Below are 13,123 nucleotides of genomic sequence, written 5' to 3'. Positions count from 1 at the left end.
TCTACCTCTGTCCAAGCAGTGTGAATGATGAGATGTGTGAAAATACTTACCCAATACATGTTCTCATGGTATGAAACCATTAACATAGCCAACCTGTTGGCACAATGACTGACATTAATCAAATATAATAGGTTGCGTACAACTAATTGGAACAGATCTATTTTAAAAGCTTGCTTCTCCTTTTGTTACATAAGTAGGTGGGAGAAGCTGACCTAATGTATAATAGTTGGAAATTATTGCAGATGCTGGAATCCAAACTTAAAATACTTAAGTCAGGCAGCAACTGTGGAGAGAGAAACAAAGTTAACATTGAATCTTTCTTTGTCCCTCCACAGATGCTGTGTGGCATGTTGAACATTTCCCCTGTTTTATCATTAAGTTATTGTCAGAGGCTTAAACACTAAAATCATTTCATGACAGTAAACTCAATTTTATTCTCTTTTGTCAGGAGATGCATCTATCAGTATCTCAGTGTCAAACAGCCAGATCCAGGAGAATGTGGTGAGTTGTGTTTGCAGAAGGGAAGAAATTTGACTGTTTCACAAACTGCAATAAAAACTCATAGTTGCCCATTGTGTCACTCAGATAGTTTTGTTTGTTAGCTTCAAAAGAAACCAATTCAGGAAGGACCATCAGTAGCCTCTTGCAGAATACTGAAAGTGGAAATAGACCATTGATCAAAGCCATTAAAGCATTAAATGATTATTGACACGCACCCCCCCCCCCCCCCAATCTCGTCAGCACTGAATGTTCAAAACCTGGGAGTAATTTCTTTTTAAAATTTGCAAGTTAATATCATTCAGTGCAGATGGGTTATTTCACAGGTGTGTTTCAGGAGCTAAGAAGTAAATAAACCAAATAAATCTTGCATATCCTTTCCAAAGTCTTGATATCCTCCCTAAAGTGTGGTCCCCAACATTGTGGGCAATACTCCAGCAGGGGGCAAATTAGTGTTTTGTATAGATATAGCATCCTGACTCGTCTGCTTCATACATCTCTGAGCCCAAAATCTCATGTGCTTTATAAATTGCTTTTTAAAAAATTATCCAGCTACTTCCAAAGATAGTCACATCATCACTCCAATGTTTCTCTCTCCTTGTAAACCATCTGCAATGGTATCATATATCTTGGTTGCTTTTTAACCAAAATGTATCACGTCACAATTTTCTGCATTGAATTTCTTCTGTAATTTGTCCACTTATTCCACCAGCCTGTCTTAGTCTTCTTAAAGTCTATTACTATTTTATTCACTCTTCTACTGTATGTCCTTTGTGTCATGTGCAAATCTTGAAATTCTACTCCCAGGTCCAGGTCATTAATAGTCATCAAGACAGTAGCGTGTTACTATTGAACCCTAGAGACAATCTCTGACTATGATAAATAGATATTTTTCTACAATGTAATTTGTGAAATGTTGTCCCTAAATGCTGTAAACTGTGAAAGATATGAGTAAAATATGACAGAATTATATAGGGCATGAATATTTGGCATTTAAGGATTCAATGCAGAGTCTGTGATTTAGACGTGGTTTTATTTTTGGTGAGGTTTGAAGTGGCTCCTTTTGTAAATCAAGATTGTGTTATGTGACTCTCTCCCAACAGGATATCAGCACAGTATATCAAATATTTCCAGATGAAGTATTGGGTTCAGGACAATTTGGAATAGTATATGGAGGTAATAATAATAATTGTTATAAAATGTACAAATTATCAAATTTTTACAGCAGTAAACATTCTATAGAAATCTGTTTAATATATCTTTTACATTGGGTGAAAGTTTTGTATTTGATATTTAACATTGGCCATTGATTAATGTTCTGAAATTTTATGCTCATCTTGGCCTTATTGGTGCACTCTATTCCCAGAGTCAATTTGCCATGTCTCCATTTTACTGAAAGTAACTTTTAGCTGCTTAAGCTTTTCTTGTTGAATTACGTGAGACCTAAAATAATCCTAATCCTTTTGAGTCCTCTTCAAAAAATTCATATTCCTTTGCAGGTGTATTGACTCAAGATTACAAGTATATTCCATAACTGACCTGTCCAATTTCAAAATAATGTGTTTGGTCACTCCAGATACATCCAGTACCCAATACCCTTATGGCTGGTGAGATGTTTTCAACATCCACAAGTCCCAGTTTCCAGCTTGAGCCAGTAGAATGCAAAATACCCCTTTTGCAGTGCAAAAACTACCTTTATATGCATTGGAATATAAATGGTTTAAGGATAATTCAAACTCTCCAGGTATTCAGGAAAACCAATCAAGAAACTTAATATATTCTACCAAGTAGCAGATTTAATCTGTTTTCCAAGCACAGTTTCTGCCTCATTGCATGGAAGTCAGCCTTGCGTAAATCTTGGCAGTTGTTTTGCATTTCTCCCCTTCTAACACTGTGTTGAAACTCATCATGTTATTGATGGCTATTAGATAAATATCCAGACCCTTGATTAGTTGGTCAGTGATGCAAGTACTAATGTAGATGCACTGATACCCAATTAGCTACAGAATCCTACTCCACCACATGCAGTCAGTTTAAAAACCAACTTTAAAATAGGGAGGTTTTGGTGCAACTTTACAGGGCAATGGTGAGATTGCAGATGGACTCTATACCTTTGGTGAGGTTTGAAGTAACTATCTATGGAATTCTCTATCTCAGATGGCTGTGGAGGGGCATCATTGAAGGTGGAAGTTGACGGTCATTTAAAATATAGAAGAATTAAGGAGGATGAGGAGAGAGCAGGAGAGTAGTGTTAAGGACAAGACTGGATCAGTTAAGTTGAATGGTGAAGCAGGCTTGAGTGGCCAATTGACCTATCCTGCACTTGTTTAATATGTTCTCATTGTCATCTCAGATTTTAAGAACATACGTTTAGTTGTCAAAAATCTAAGTGATATGGGGAAATGGGGGGTTAGATTTGCCACAATCTCATTCCATGATGGAACAAGCTTGAGGGTCTAATTCTATTTCTGTAATTATATACATGGGTACACAGGAACAAATATGTATATTTGTCTTAGACACTTATTCAATTTTATATTGATCAGTTACCCAGTTTATTAATATTTATGTAAAGATTGAATTCTTCATTGAAGGAACAAAAGTTTACTGTGGATTATAACTTGCCATATTTTTGACATTTAGCGATCTGCAGGCAGTCATTTTGTTAGGTGAATCATTCTTTTTTACAAAGAATTTCTGTCCAGCAAATAGTACAAAATAACTGGTAGTATTTTATAAATGACAGTTCATGATCTCTAAAAGTGGGGAGAAAACAGAACTGCAAAGTAGGTCTTTAACCTGGGCAATCACTTGCTTTGATGTACCAATTCTGTTTGTGTGAAGAGTTTGACAACTGTGCCAAATAATCCAAGAGATGTGGGAGAAAAGGCTTTACAGTTGCCTGCAACATGTAAGTGAATGATTCCTGTATCACATGATGGGCAGATGGCATTGCATAGATTTCACATATTGAAATTTTTACTGGAAGTATCAGTTATATTTAAAGTAAATTTATTTAAATACTATAATTAAACATTTATCTTCAGTGGAGCACTATACCAGTAAGCTCTTTAAGTTTCTGTTGCTGTGCTGTATGTGATTCTATCTGGCCAAATAATTGATCATTCTTGCAGATTTTGATAGTCAAAGTAATTACATATAATTTCACATTTCAGATCTTGATTGATGAAATCAGAATGCCAGGAAAATCAGATGGATGTACATATATTTTATTTCATAATACCAAGTGCACCATGTAAAATCTGCATATATCACTGGATCAGCTTAAAAGCATCCTCAGTTACAAAGTAACAGTGAATGGCTGCACACATAACATGTTACATGTAGCACATATTTCCTTTCTGAAGAGTACCATGAGCTGGTCACCAAGAAATATACTCTTACATTGGTGATAAATTCTTTACCTTATATTTTATGTCACACAAGACAATTATCCATGAACTTGCCTCACTGGAGTTCACTTTCTATCATTCTAAATTTTAAGAGTTTCACTTTTAAGAATATCCAGTCTCAGAGCATGTCCCGCAAGACCTTAGGGACAATGGTGCAGAAACTGATATTGACATTCCAATACCCACTCAGCTGAGCAATCCCTTTGCACCATGCAGTCAGTTCCTTTGTGAGACAGTGTACTTGTCCTCTTCAGCTATTGATTGTGGGTGTTTTTCTCCTTCCCATTTCCATTGAAGGAGGGGCAACAACAATCATTTTATTTCATTTAAGTAGCAATTAGCATGTTTCTTTCTGTCAGGAGTCTGACATCAATTGCATCCACTTGGGCAAAGCTCAGGGTGATTACCAAATGGTAACTGCAAAGATCTGGAGAGAACAGGAAATGCAATTCATTAGTTTAAGCATCACAAGAAAAAACTGTGCGGCTAGGACAATCCATGTCTGAAACTGGAATCTTTTTTGCTTGTTTGTTAGGTAAGCATCGCAAGACAGGTAGAGATGTAGCAATCAAAGTGATTGATAAACTACGATTCCCAACAAAGCAAGAAAGTCAGCTTCGGAATGAAGTTGCAATTTTACAGGTAAATAGGTCAGAAATTCTGACTATCAACTGAAAGCACATCAATTAGCATTGGGTAGGGAGTTAGAAGTGGTTAACATATCGTTTCACCTTTGAAATCCACAATAAAATCTATCCCTCAAGTGTTGAAAGCCCCCTCTCAACTGGTTCTAAATGACTTTGTTTAGTCTTAGTTCATTTCTAATACAAACAGGACAGTTTGATAATGTGGGTCAGGGTAGAGGAAGCATCACTCCATCTGACATTTGCTTGAAGCCACCATTGAAATTAACTGACCTATTCTTTAGTACTGAAATCATTATGGGAGAAAAAAATTGTCTATAAATTTTGAAAATATAAACTTTTTTATTTATGGGCTGTAGCTTGCTGATAAGTGCTGGCATCTCACGGCTTGTGTAGCACCGAGTTCAGGATTCCCACACAAAAGTGGAGATCCCAAATTTGCCAGCAGCTCTCCAACTGTGCTCCACTGTTGGAGTTCATGCAGTATTCAGCAGTAGGGCAAGAACTGGCTGCATTTCCCCAGGAACTTACTTTTTTTTTAAAAAAAACGAAGAAAGAATGTAAACATCAGTTTTGAATGTTTCCAAGAATCAGGGACATTGAAATTTCTGGACAGGTTTGACAGCCAAAGTTATGTCTGCAGTTCTGTGGAAGGGGCTTGTTCTAGCCAACACAATTGACAGCATAACCTTGTGCAAAATCCTGCTGCTTCACAGGCCCTGGCCATTTTGGATCAGGTAGCTTTGAGCAACCAGTCCACATAGGCAAATCTGGACAAAGGCAAATCTGGACAAAGGCAAGTCCTACTTACCTCAGGGAATAGCCCAGGCCACAAGCTCAAGCCCAAACCCATTGTCTTGTTCTTTAAATGAAAAGTCCTATGTAATTAAAGTATCACAATGCTTCACTTTCTCACAAAATGTTTAGAGATATTGTTCCTTATAAAACTTACATTATATATGGGGAAGAACATCTTTTTATAGGTACAATTTCTTTGCCCAGAATCTGCATCACCCTGGTGTAGTGAATTTGGAATGCATGTTTGAGACTCCTGAAAGAGTGTTTGTTGTCATGGAAAAGCTCCATGGAGACATGCTGGAAATGATCCTGTCAAGTGAGAAAGGACGTCTGCCAGAACATATAACAAAGTTTCTTATTACACAGGTATGTGACAGTTACGAGTGCCAGGTGATTAATAATACAATCTGCAAAACAAAAAGGTTTTAGGATCATCAGTAGGTGTACTTGAGCACATTTCTTATTAGCATTGGCCGAACCAATACCCAGCTTGCACCTGAAATGAAGCATCTCCACCAATTTAACTCAAAAGGACGTGTAATATTAGTTGAATCCCCATTGCACCCATGGTGATTTGTGTTTTCTTGCCCACGATTGTTCTGTTGAAATGAAATTATATATTTGGCGTGACTTTCGAGCCCTGAGTCAGAATCGTGAAAAGTAGTGCTTGGATTGTCAGTCAAGCACAAATGTCCTTGCAGCGTTGTCTACACATGTTCATCAAGTTGGTTCTGGTCTTCTGTTCTGAGATTCCCTGTAGCTGGTGAAAACTTCTCTCTGCACTGCTGTTGCTTATTTCACATTTAAGTGGAGTCATGGCTTTGAAGCCATTTTTTTCTATTAATCAAACATCTATAAAAGGATGCTTGTGTGTTGCTGGCTTCTGGAATCTAGTCATCTCAGTTCAAACACTGAAGTAAACCTGAAAATGCTGCACCCTCCAATAAAACTTTTGGCTTCTTGTTTGAAGATTGTTTCCTGCATATTGACAATGAATTAAAAGAGCAATTAGGGCAAAATAAATGAGGGAATTTCGGTGAATGCAGTGTGCATAGAATTTCAAATGGTTAAAGGAAGTTATGGTGAGGTAACAAACTGTGTTAAAAATTATCTTTCAATTAAACTTTTACTAGTAAAAGAATAGAGTTAGGGACAATGGGTAGCCATATTCCTCGGGGTATCATTCTGGAGGTATTAAGATGTATAGTCAATGGTTTGATACCAAAATTGCTCTGAAGAATTTTTTTTGAAGGAAACCAGCTTTAAACATTGGCTTGAAGTTGTAAAATATAAAAATTAATCCTTTTGCATTTTTTTATATATATTTTATATATATATATATAAAATGTCAGTCAGATATGCAATTGGGTTAACTTTTATGAGTTCTTACTTTGAGGAAACTGAACAAATTCTTCAGTACTGTAATCTCAGATGCTCACCTTGCTTAGAATGGTTAAAAGAAAGTACAAAACATTGCTTTGTGTTATCTCTCATGATATTGGCAGGTATTGTTTTAATGTGCATTCTTCCTTTGTTTTGAGCTCTTGGATATATTCAGTAAACAAAGTCCAGTTAGTTTCTGTATGTCAAATATAGGGTAGACAATCATTCTTGCATAATGCTCTTAGTAATTTGATTTTCTTTAAAAACAGATACTTGTTGCTTTGCGACATCTCCATTTTAAGAACATAGTTCACTGTGACCTGAAACCTGAGAATGTCCTCCTAGCATCAGCTGATCCCTTGCCACAGGTTAGAATGATTATCTGATATTAGTATGTGAACACTGTTGCTGTAGATTTTAAATATCAATACATTTATGGCCATTCCTTTACTTACAAAATTTTGCGTGTAATCATTTTAGTATTCACCCTACCTGGTTCTTTTCCAAACATAGGTCAAGCTTTGTGACTTTGGATTCGCACGTATAATTGGAGAAAAGTCTTTCAGGCGTTCTGTGGTGGGAACACCAGCATATTTGGCTCCAGAAGTCCTTCGGAACAAAGGATATAATCGATCGTTAGACATGTGGTCGGTAGGCGTTATCGTCTATGTCAGTCTTAGTGGCACCTTTCCATTCAACGAAGATGAAGATATTCATGATCAAATTCAGAATGCTGATTTCATGTATCCCCCTAATCCCTGGAAGGAGATCTCACTGGAAGGTAATTGCAATAAATGGACACAGCAAACCACAGGAATGTTAGCATCACCATTCCATTTTAACATTGCTCATTCCATTCAAAGGGAGATTTTGCCTTTGTCTGAAGGAGAGATACAGAGGCTAATGTTCTTACCTTTTGTAGTGTAGGGAAAAATGTGTTCAGTATCCTTGCCAGATACAAACACCCTGAACATCTTGACTGTTTTAATGTGGTTTAATGTAACTCCATGACACCTTCTTCATATCAAATGGAAGAGCAGGCTCGAAAGGATGAATGGCCTTTAACTGGTGCTATTTTTCTAATTTCACAGAAGGAAAAATTTTAAGTGGTTTTTTTCCAACTAATTTCCATCCTGCAATATGATAGTTGATCGACTTTACATTGAGCTTTTTACCAAAGCAATTATAAATATAGTTACAGTAAAATTACACCGCATACCACCATTTTTCCAGTGCTGTGGCTACTGATTTGCTTCCAATCTCCACCATGAATCACACATATGCACTTATAGCCCTGCGCAGCAAAGTGGGTAACACGGAAACATGTGCGTCATTTGTATCACATGTACGTGCCAGAGATATGTGGAGTAGGCAGGTGGCGATGTCAAACCTGGTGCAATGTTGATTTGTTGTCACCTCTGCCAAATTGTCCTGTATCCATCCAACTAATGGAGGTGTTAATCACACACAGACAACCTGGTGTTCAGCAAAAAGAAGCACAACCACCACCCACCATCCGCACCCACACCCGCCCCCCCCCCCCCCCCCCCCAACCTTTGCTTTGTAAAAATACAAAGGACTTGCAGATTTGTTAGTGATTGAATTGGAATTCAGTTTGTTCAAAGAAATATGTATTGATTGAAGTGAGGAGATAATTACAGAGCTTGGAATCTTCAGTTGCCTCTTTGGTTGACATGAATTGGGCCATTGCTTGCCACACTGCTGGGGCTTTGGTGACAGGAAGAAGTAGGTGGGCCACATTGCAGGGCAACCTACCAGAAGAAGAAAGAGGGAGAATGGCTGTGACTAAGATGGAAGAGTCTAAAGGGAGTAGATGTCTGTGTACATCTGACAGAGGAGCAATGCCTTTGGACACTGTGTTTTACCAAGAGGGCATAAGAGAGACCTGCTGTGTGCCCTAGCCACAGGTTTCTACCTTGATTTCTGTGTTTGGGACAGTAAAAGTCACTTAGGGTGAAACTTCTTTCACCTTTCAGCCAGTTTAGGTTGATGCTCAAGATTTAGAAACCTTTGTATGTTGGAGGTAACGGACTGTAGCCTGAAGCAACACCAAACTCATCTCCTTGTCTTTGGGATAGCAACAGGTGGCATGTGTCTAGGGGGTTCACAAACAGTAGGGAGGGGTGGCCTTGTGCTGGCTTAAGAGTCCGTCACAGAACACGGATCTGTACCAGAACCGCAGTGCATTTCATTGGCTATATCGAGGAGCCTGAGCCAGCTCACCAACACTTAGTAATTAAACAGTCCAGGCCTGCAGGGAGCAGCAACACTTGACTACATTTGGGCATGGTCTGATGGCGCAAGTAATATCCAAACAGTGCACGTGTAAGGAAATGACCATCTCCCAACCTGCCGCTGAGGGAGTACAGTGAAGGTTCACCACATTGATTCCTGGGATGGCAGGTTTGAGGACAGATTAAGCAGGCCAGGCCTGTACTGCCTGGAGCTTCATGAGGTCATCACATTGAAACATGCAAGATTCTTCTGAGGCTTGACAGGGTAGAAGCACAGATGATGTTTCCTCCGTCTAGAATCCAAGGGTCATCGGCTCAAAATAGAAGGTGAAGGATTGGATTCTAGCTGGAGTATTGTGTGCAATTCTGGTCTCTGCACTATAGGAACAATATGATTGCACTGGAGAGGGTGTGGAGGAGATTGACCGGGATGTTGCCTGAGATGGAACAGGCTGGTTTTGTTTGCCTTGGAGAGTAAGGGGTTCCTGATAGAGGTATGTTAAATTATGAGGGGCATAGGTAGAATGAATAGTGAGAATTTGTTCCTCAGAAGGGATATGTTTAAAACTCGAGTGCATAGGTTTAAAGAGAGGAGTAAGAGGGCCAGAGGGGATTGAGAAAGAGTATTTTTTTCACCCAAAGGGTGATTACAAACTGGAACACACTGCCTTAGTATTTAAGAAGTGTCTGGATGAGCACTTGAATCTCCAAGGCATGGAGCACTGCAGATTTGAGTGTTTTTAAGTGGGTTAGTATAGGTGGGTGCTTGATGGTCAGTATGAACATGTTGGGCAGAAGGGCCTGTTTCTATGCTGTATGACTCTAAATTTCTCTCGATCCTTTGGGTGATCCTAAGCTAGGAAAAGCTGGACTGGTGACTAGTAATTAAAGATGGTCTTAGCAAAACAGAGAGGGATGAATGAAGTTCAGGACATCAAGAAGTATGAATGCTTTTGGGTGGAGGGGAGAAATAGTGAAAGGCAAAAAGAAACTTTTTCATGAAATAGTTTTTTCCTGATTGGCAAAGGGGTGTGCTACAGGGGTCGGTACTGGGGCCTCAACTTTTTGCAATTTACTTAAATGAATTAGATGAAGGCACCGAAGGTTTGGTTACTAAATTTGCTGATGACACAAAGATATGTCAAGAGCAAGTTGTGAAGATGATGAAAAGAAGCTAAAAAAACGATATGGATTAGTTAAGTGAATGGGGCAAAGATCTGGCAAAGGTGAGAGATGGTAGAGCTAAGAGTTGCAGAGGGTTCTGGGTGTCCTAGTGCATGATTCATAAAAGGCTAAAATTAGGTACAGGTAATTAGGAAAACTAAATGTATTGCTTACTGCTCAAATTGAACACAAAAGTAGAGGTGCTATGCGTCATTTTTACATGGGGCATTGGTCTCCTTACTGTTATTACTGTTGGTCTCCTTTATATTAATACATTGGAACCAGTTCAGAGAAGGTTTATTAGATTAATACCAAAAATGAGCAAACAGTCTTATGAGGAAAAAGGATGGATAGACTAGGCTTTTATCTACTGGAATTTAGAAGCTAGAGGGGACTAGATTGAAATGCAAGATTATGTGGGGTGTTGATAGAGTGGACGTAGAGAAGATGTTTCCTCTTGTGGGACGATCTAGAACTAGGGGTCACTGGTTAAAACAAAAGGTTGCCTATTTAAGACAAGTAAAGTAAAATATTTTCTGACAGATGGTCATGGGTTTTAGAACTCTTTTCCTGAAAGGGCAGTAGGAGGAAAATCTTTGAATATTATTAAACCAGAGTAGATTGAAACTTGATAAAAATGCAAAGTTAAGGTTACAGTCCGATCAGCCATCATATTATTTATTGATGGAGCCAGCTTGAGGGGCTGAGTGGCCTATTCTTGCTCCTAATTTGTATGTTTGCATCATCCAATCCCCACTATCGATGTCTTGGGAAGATTCCATTGACAAGAAATGTACCTGGCCCAGCCACATTATTACTGTGCTCAATAGAGTGGACCAGAGACTGGATATTCTGTGGTGAGGTAAACTCCCCAATACTCTTCCACAACTTTAAGCCATAAGTCAGGAGTGTAAGAGAATACACTTCACTTACCTGGATGAGTGCTTAGTAACAACAAAGTTCATGAAGCTTGAATTCATCCAGGACAAAGCAGCCTTTCGCCTGGTATCATTCACCACCCCAAAGTGGAAGCAGAAATACAAATTTAACATGGTAATAGAAATGTCCAAAGTTGTCAAGAAAGGATTAGAAAAGTGATGGCTCTCCCAGTTCCATGGTGAATTGCAGGAGAATTAAACAGTACAAAAGAAATAGATAATGGTATCAATTTACCAGTTGGTGTATGTATTCTTTCTTTGTACATTCTTTGTGGAGCCAGGGTTGTGGCAGTCACAAATTGAGCTGGATTCTAGCCTACTTTTCTCTTCCTTTCTCGACCATACTTTTAACGTCAAACTATAATGTGCAAATTTGTTCAAAATAAGAAAAATAAGTTTTTTTTTTTCTTTTTCTCTTGGCCTTTCCTGAACACACACTCATTCTGTCACAAACAGTTGTTATTCGCATGCTGATTTAAATTGTGAATGTCGGCAAGCTGTTCAACCACATACGCTTTCACAACCTCCACTTCCAGAGGAGTCACTAGATATTAAACAACAACAAATTGCATTTATGTAGAGCCTTTAATGGAGCAAACATCCCAAAATGTTGCAAACAAAGTGGCAGACCGAGCCACGCAAGGAAATATGACCTTAAAGAACTAGACGGGATGAAGAGGTAGAGGAAGAGAATTCCAGAGCATTTCACCTTGTGGAACTCTCCTGATACAATGAACTTCTAAATTGCTAGGGCCAGACTTGGTTTGGAACAAAAGTTTACCAAACCATTATTCCAAATTTTCAATATAACTACTAAAATTAAAGACGCTGTGGAAAAAAATAATTTTACCTTTTTTTTGGGTCACAAATTAATTTGGATGATTGAAAAGCAGTGTAACTTTTGTGGAACTAGGGCTGGAATTCTAGCACAAGACACTCAGTTACTTTGTTGAAGAACAAATCATCAGGTTTTAAGAAATAGTTGGTAGTTACCATAAGGTAATATACTTTCAGAATAATGAAAACAAAGCTGAAAATAAGTTAAAATTCAAACCTATGGACCTTGACATTTACTTCAGAGATGCTGCTTAACTTCCTGATTAGCATTTTTTTTGTTTTCTAGTACTTCAGTGCAACTTGAGAACAAACTACTGCATTAAGTAGCAATCAAACAGTGAACAGAATTACTCATGTCTGCCAAAGCATTTGTAAAAGGCCTTTATGATTGATGTCAAATACGTATGCATTTTTTGTGATTGTTCATTCAGCCAAATTATGTTGATGGATAGCTTTTGAAATCTGTAGTCCTGGGGTAAAGTTCACAGAGCCAGCACTTGACCTGTTAGATGAGCTTTATTTTTGTTTGCATGCATTTGCTGCTTCCATTGACACACCTAGATTTAGATTCTAAATTAAGCTAATAATTTAGCACACTAAAAATTTGTGCACTTTTTATGTTCCAGCTATTGATGTCATCAACAACCTCTTGCAAGTAAAAATGAGAAAGCGTTTTAGTGTGGACAAATCTCTAAGTCATCCCTGGTTGCAGGTAAGATTCCATAATTCTTTGTAATACTCAGTTAACATTTTGTACATCTTCACTGAATCTTGGAAGATGGTTCAATATTAATTGCAGATTAATGTGTGCTGATGTAAAACAAAGATTTAAGAATCCAATAGTTCATCAACATCTTCTCTTGAAATTGAATAGTCTGTTTAATTTTCGTTAAGTCGCCTGACACCATAGCTGGGAAGGATATCTTGCAGTCTCAACTGCATTTTGTGTGGCCCTTGTGCTCTCTCATTTTAGAAACTTTAAATCAGGTAGGATAACATTAACACCCAGCAACTGTGGAATTGAGTGCAATTGCGTCAGTGTACCCAAGGTACAATGTTGGTCAGTCTCATCACGTTTCCTTTTCAAACCACTGTTTCCTAGTGATCATCCTTGCTACATTAATATTTGTACTTAAATGTTTTTGGTTACAAAATGCATCAATTATTTCAAATTTGGATTTGATATTGGATTT

The 13,123-nt window shown here is 38.1% G+C and overlaps 1 protein-coding gene across 2 annotated transcripts in view; it reads left to right on the top strand.

The window, feature by feature from the left end:
* Positions 1-13,123, top strand: part of prkd1 (protein kinase D1) — a 197,325-nt gene that overhangs the window by 179,577 nt on the left and 4,625 nt on the right. For both annotated transcript variants that reach the window (XM_052013678.1, XM_052013686.1), the window contains 7 exons: positions 449-501; positions 1,602-1,674; positions 4,447-4,553; positions 5,558-5,719; positions 7,006-7,104; positions 7,250-7,517; positions 12,557-12,642. In XM_052013678.1, coding sequence (XP_051869638.1) covers positions 449-501; positions 1,602-1,674; positions 4,447-4,553; positions 5,558-5,719; positions 7,006-7,104; positions 7,250-7,517; positions 12,557-12,642 — 848 coding nt within the window. The remainder of the gene's footprint in view (positions 1-448; positions 502-1,601; positions 1,675-4,446; positions 4,554-5,557; positions 5,720-7,005; positions 7,105-7,249; positions 7,518-12,556; positions 12,643-13,123) is intronic.

The sequence above is a fragment of the Pristis pectinata genome, chromosome 1, assembly GCF_009764475.1.
Source record: "Pristis pectinata isolate sPriPec2 chromosome 1, sPriPec2.1.pri, whole genome shotgun sequence".
Taxonomy (NCBI): Eukaryota; Metazoa; Chordata; class Chondrichthyes; order Rhinopristiformes; family Pristidae; genus Pristis; species Pristis pectinata.
The sequence above is the reverse complement of the archived record's forward strand: the minus strand, read 5'-3'. Positions and strand labels throughout refer to the sequence as shown.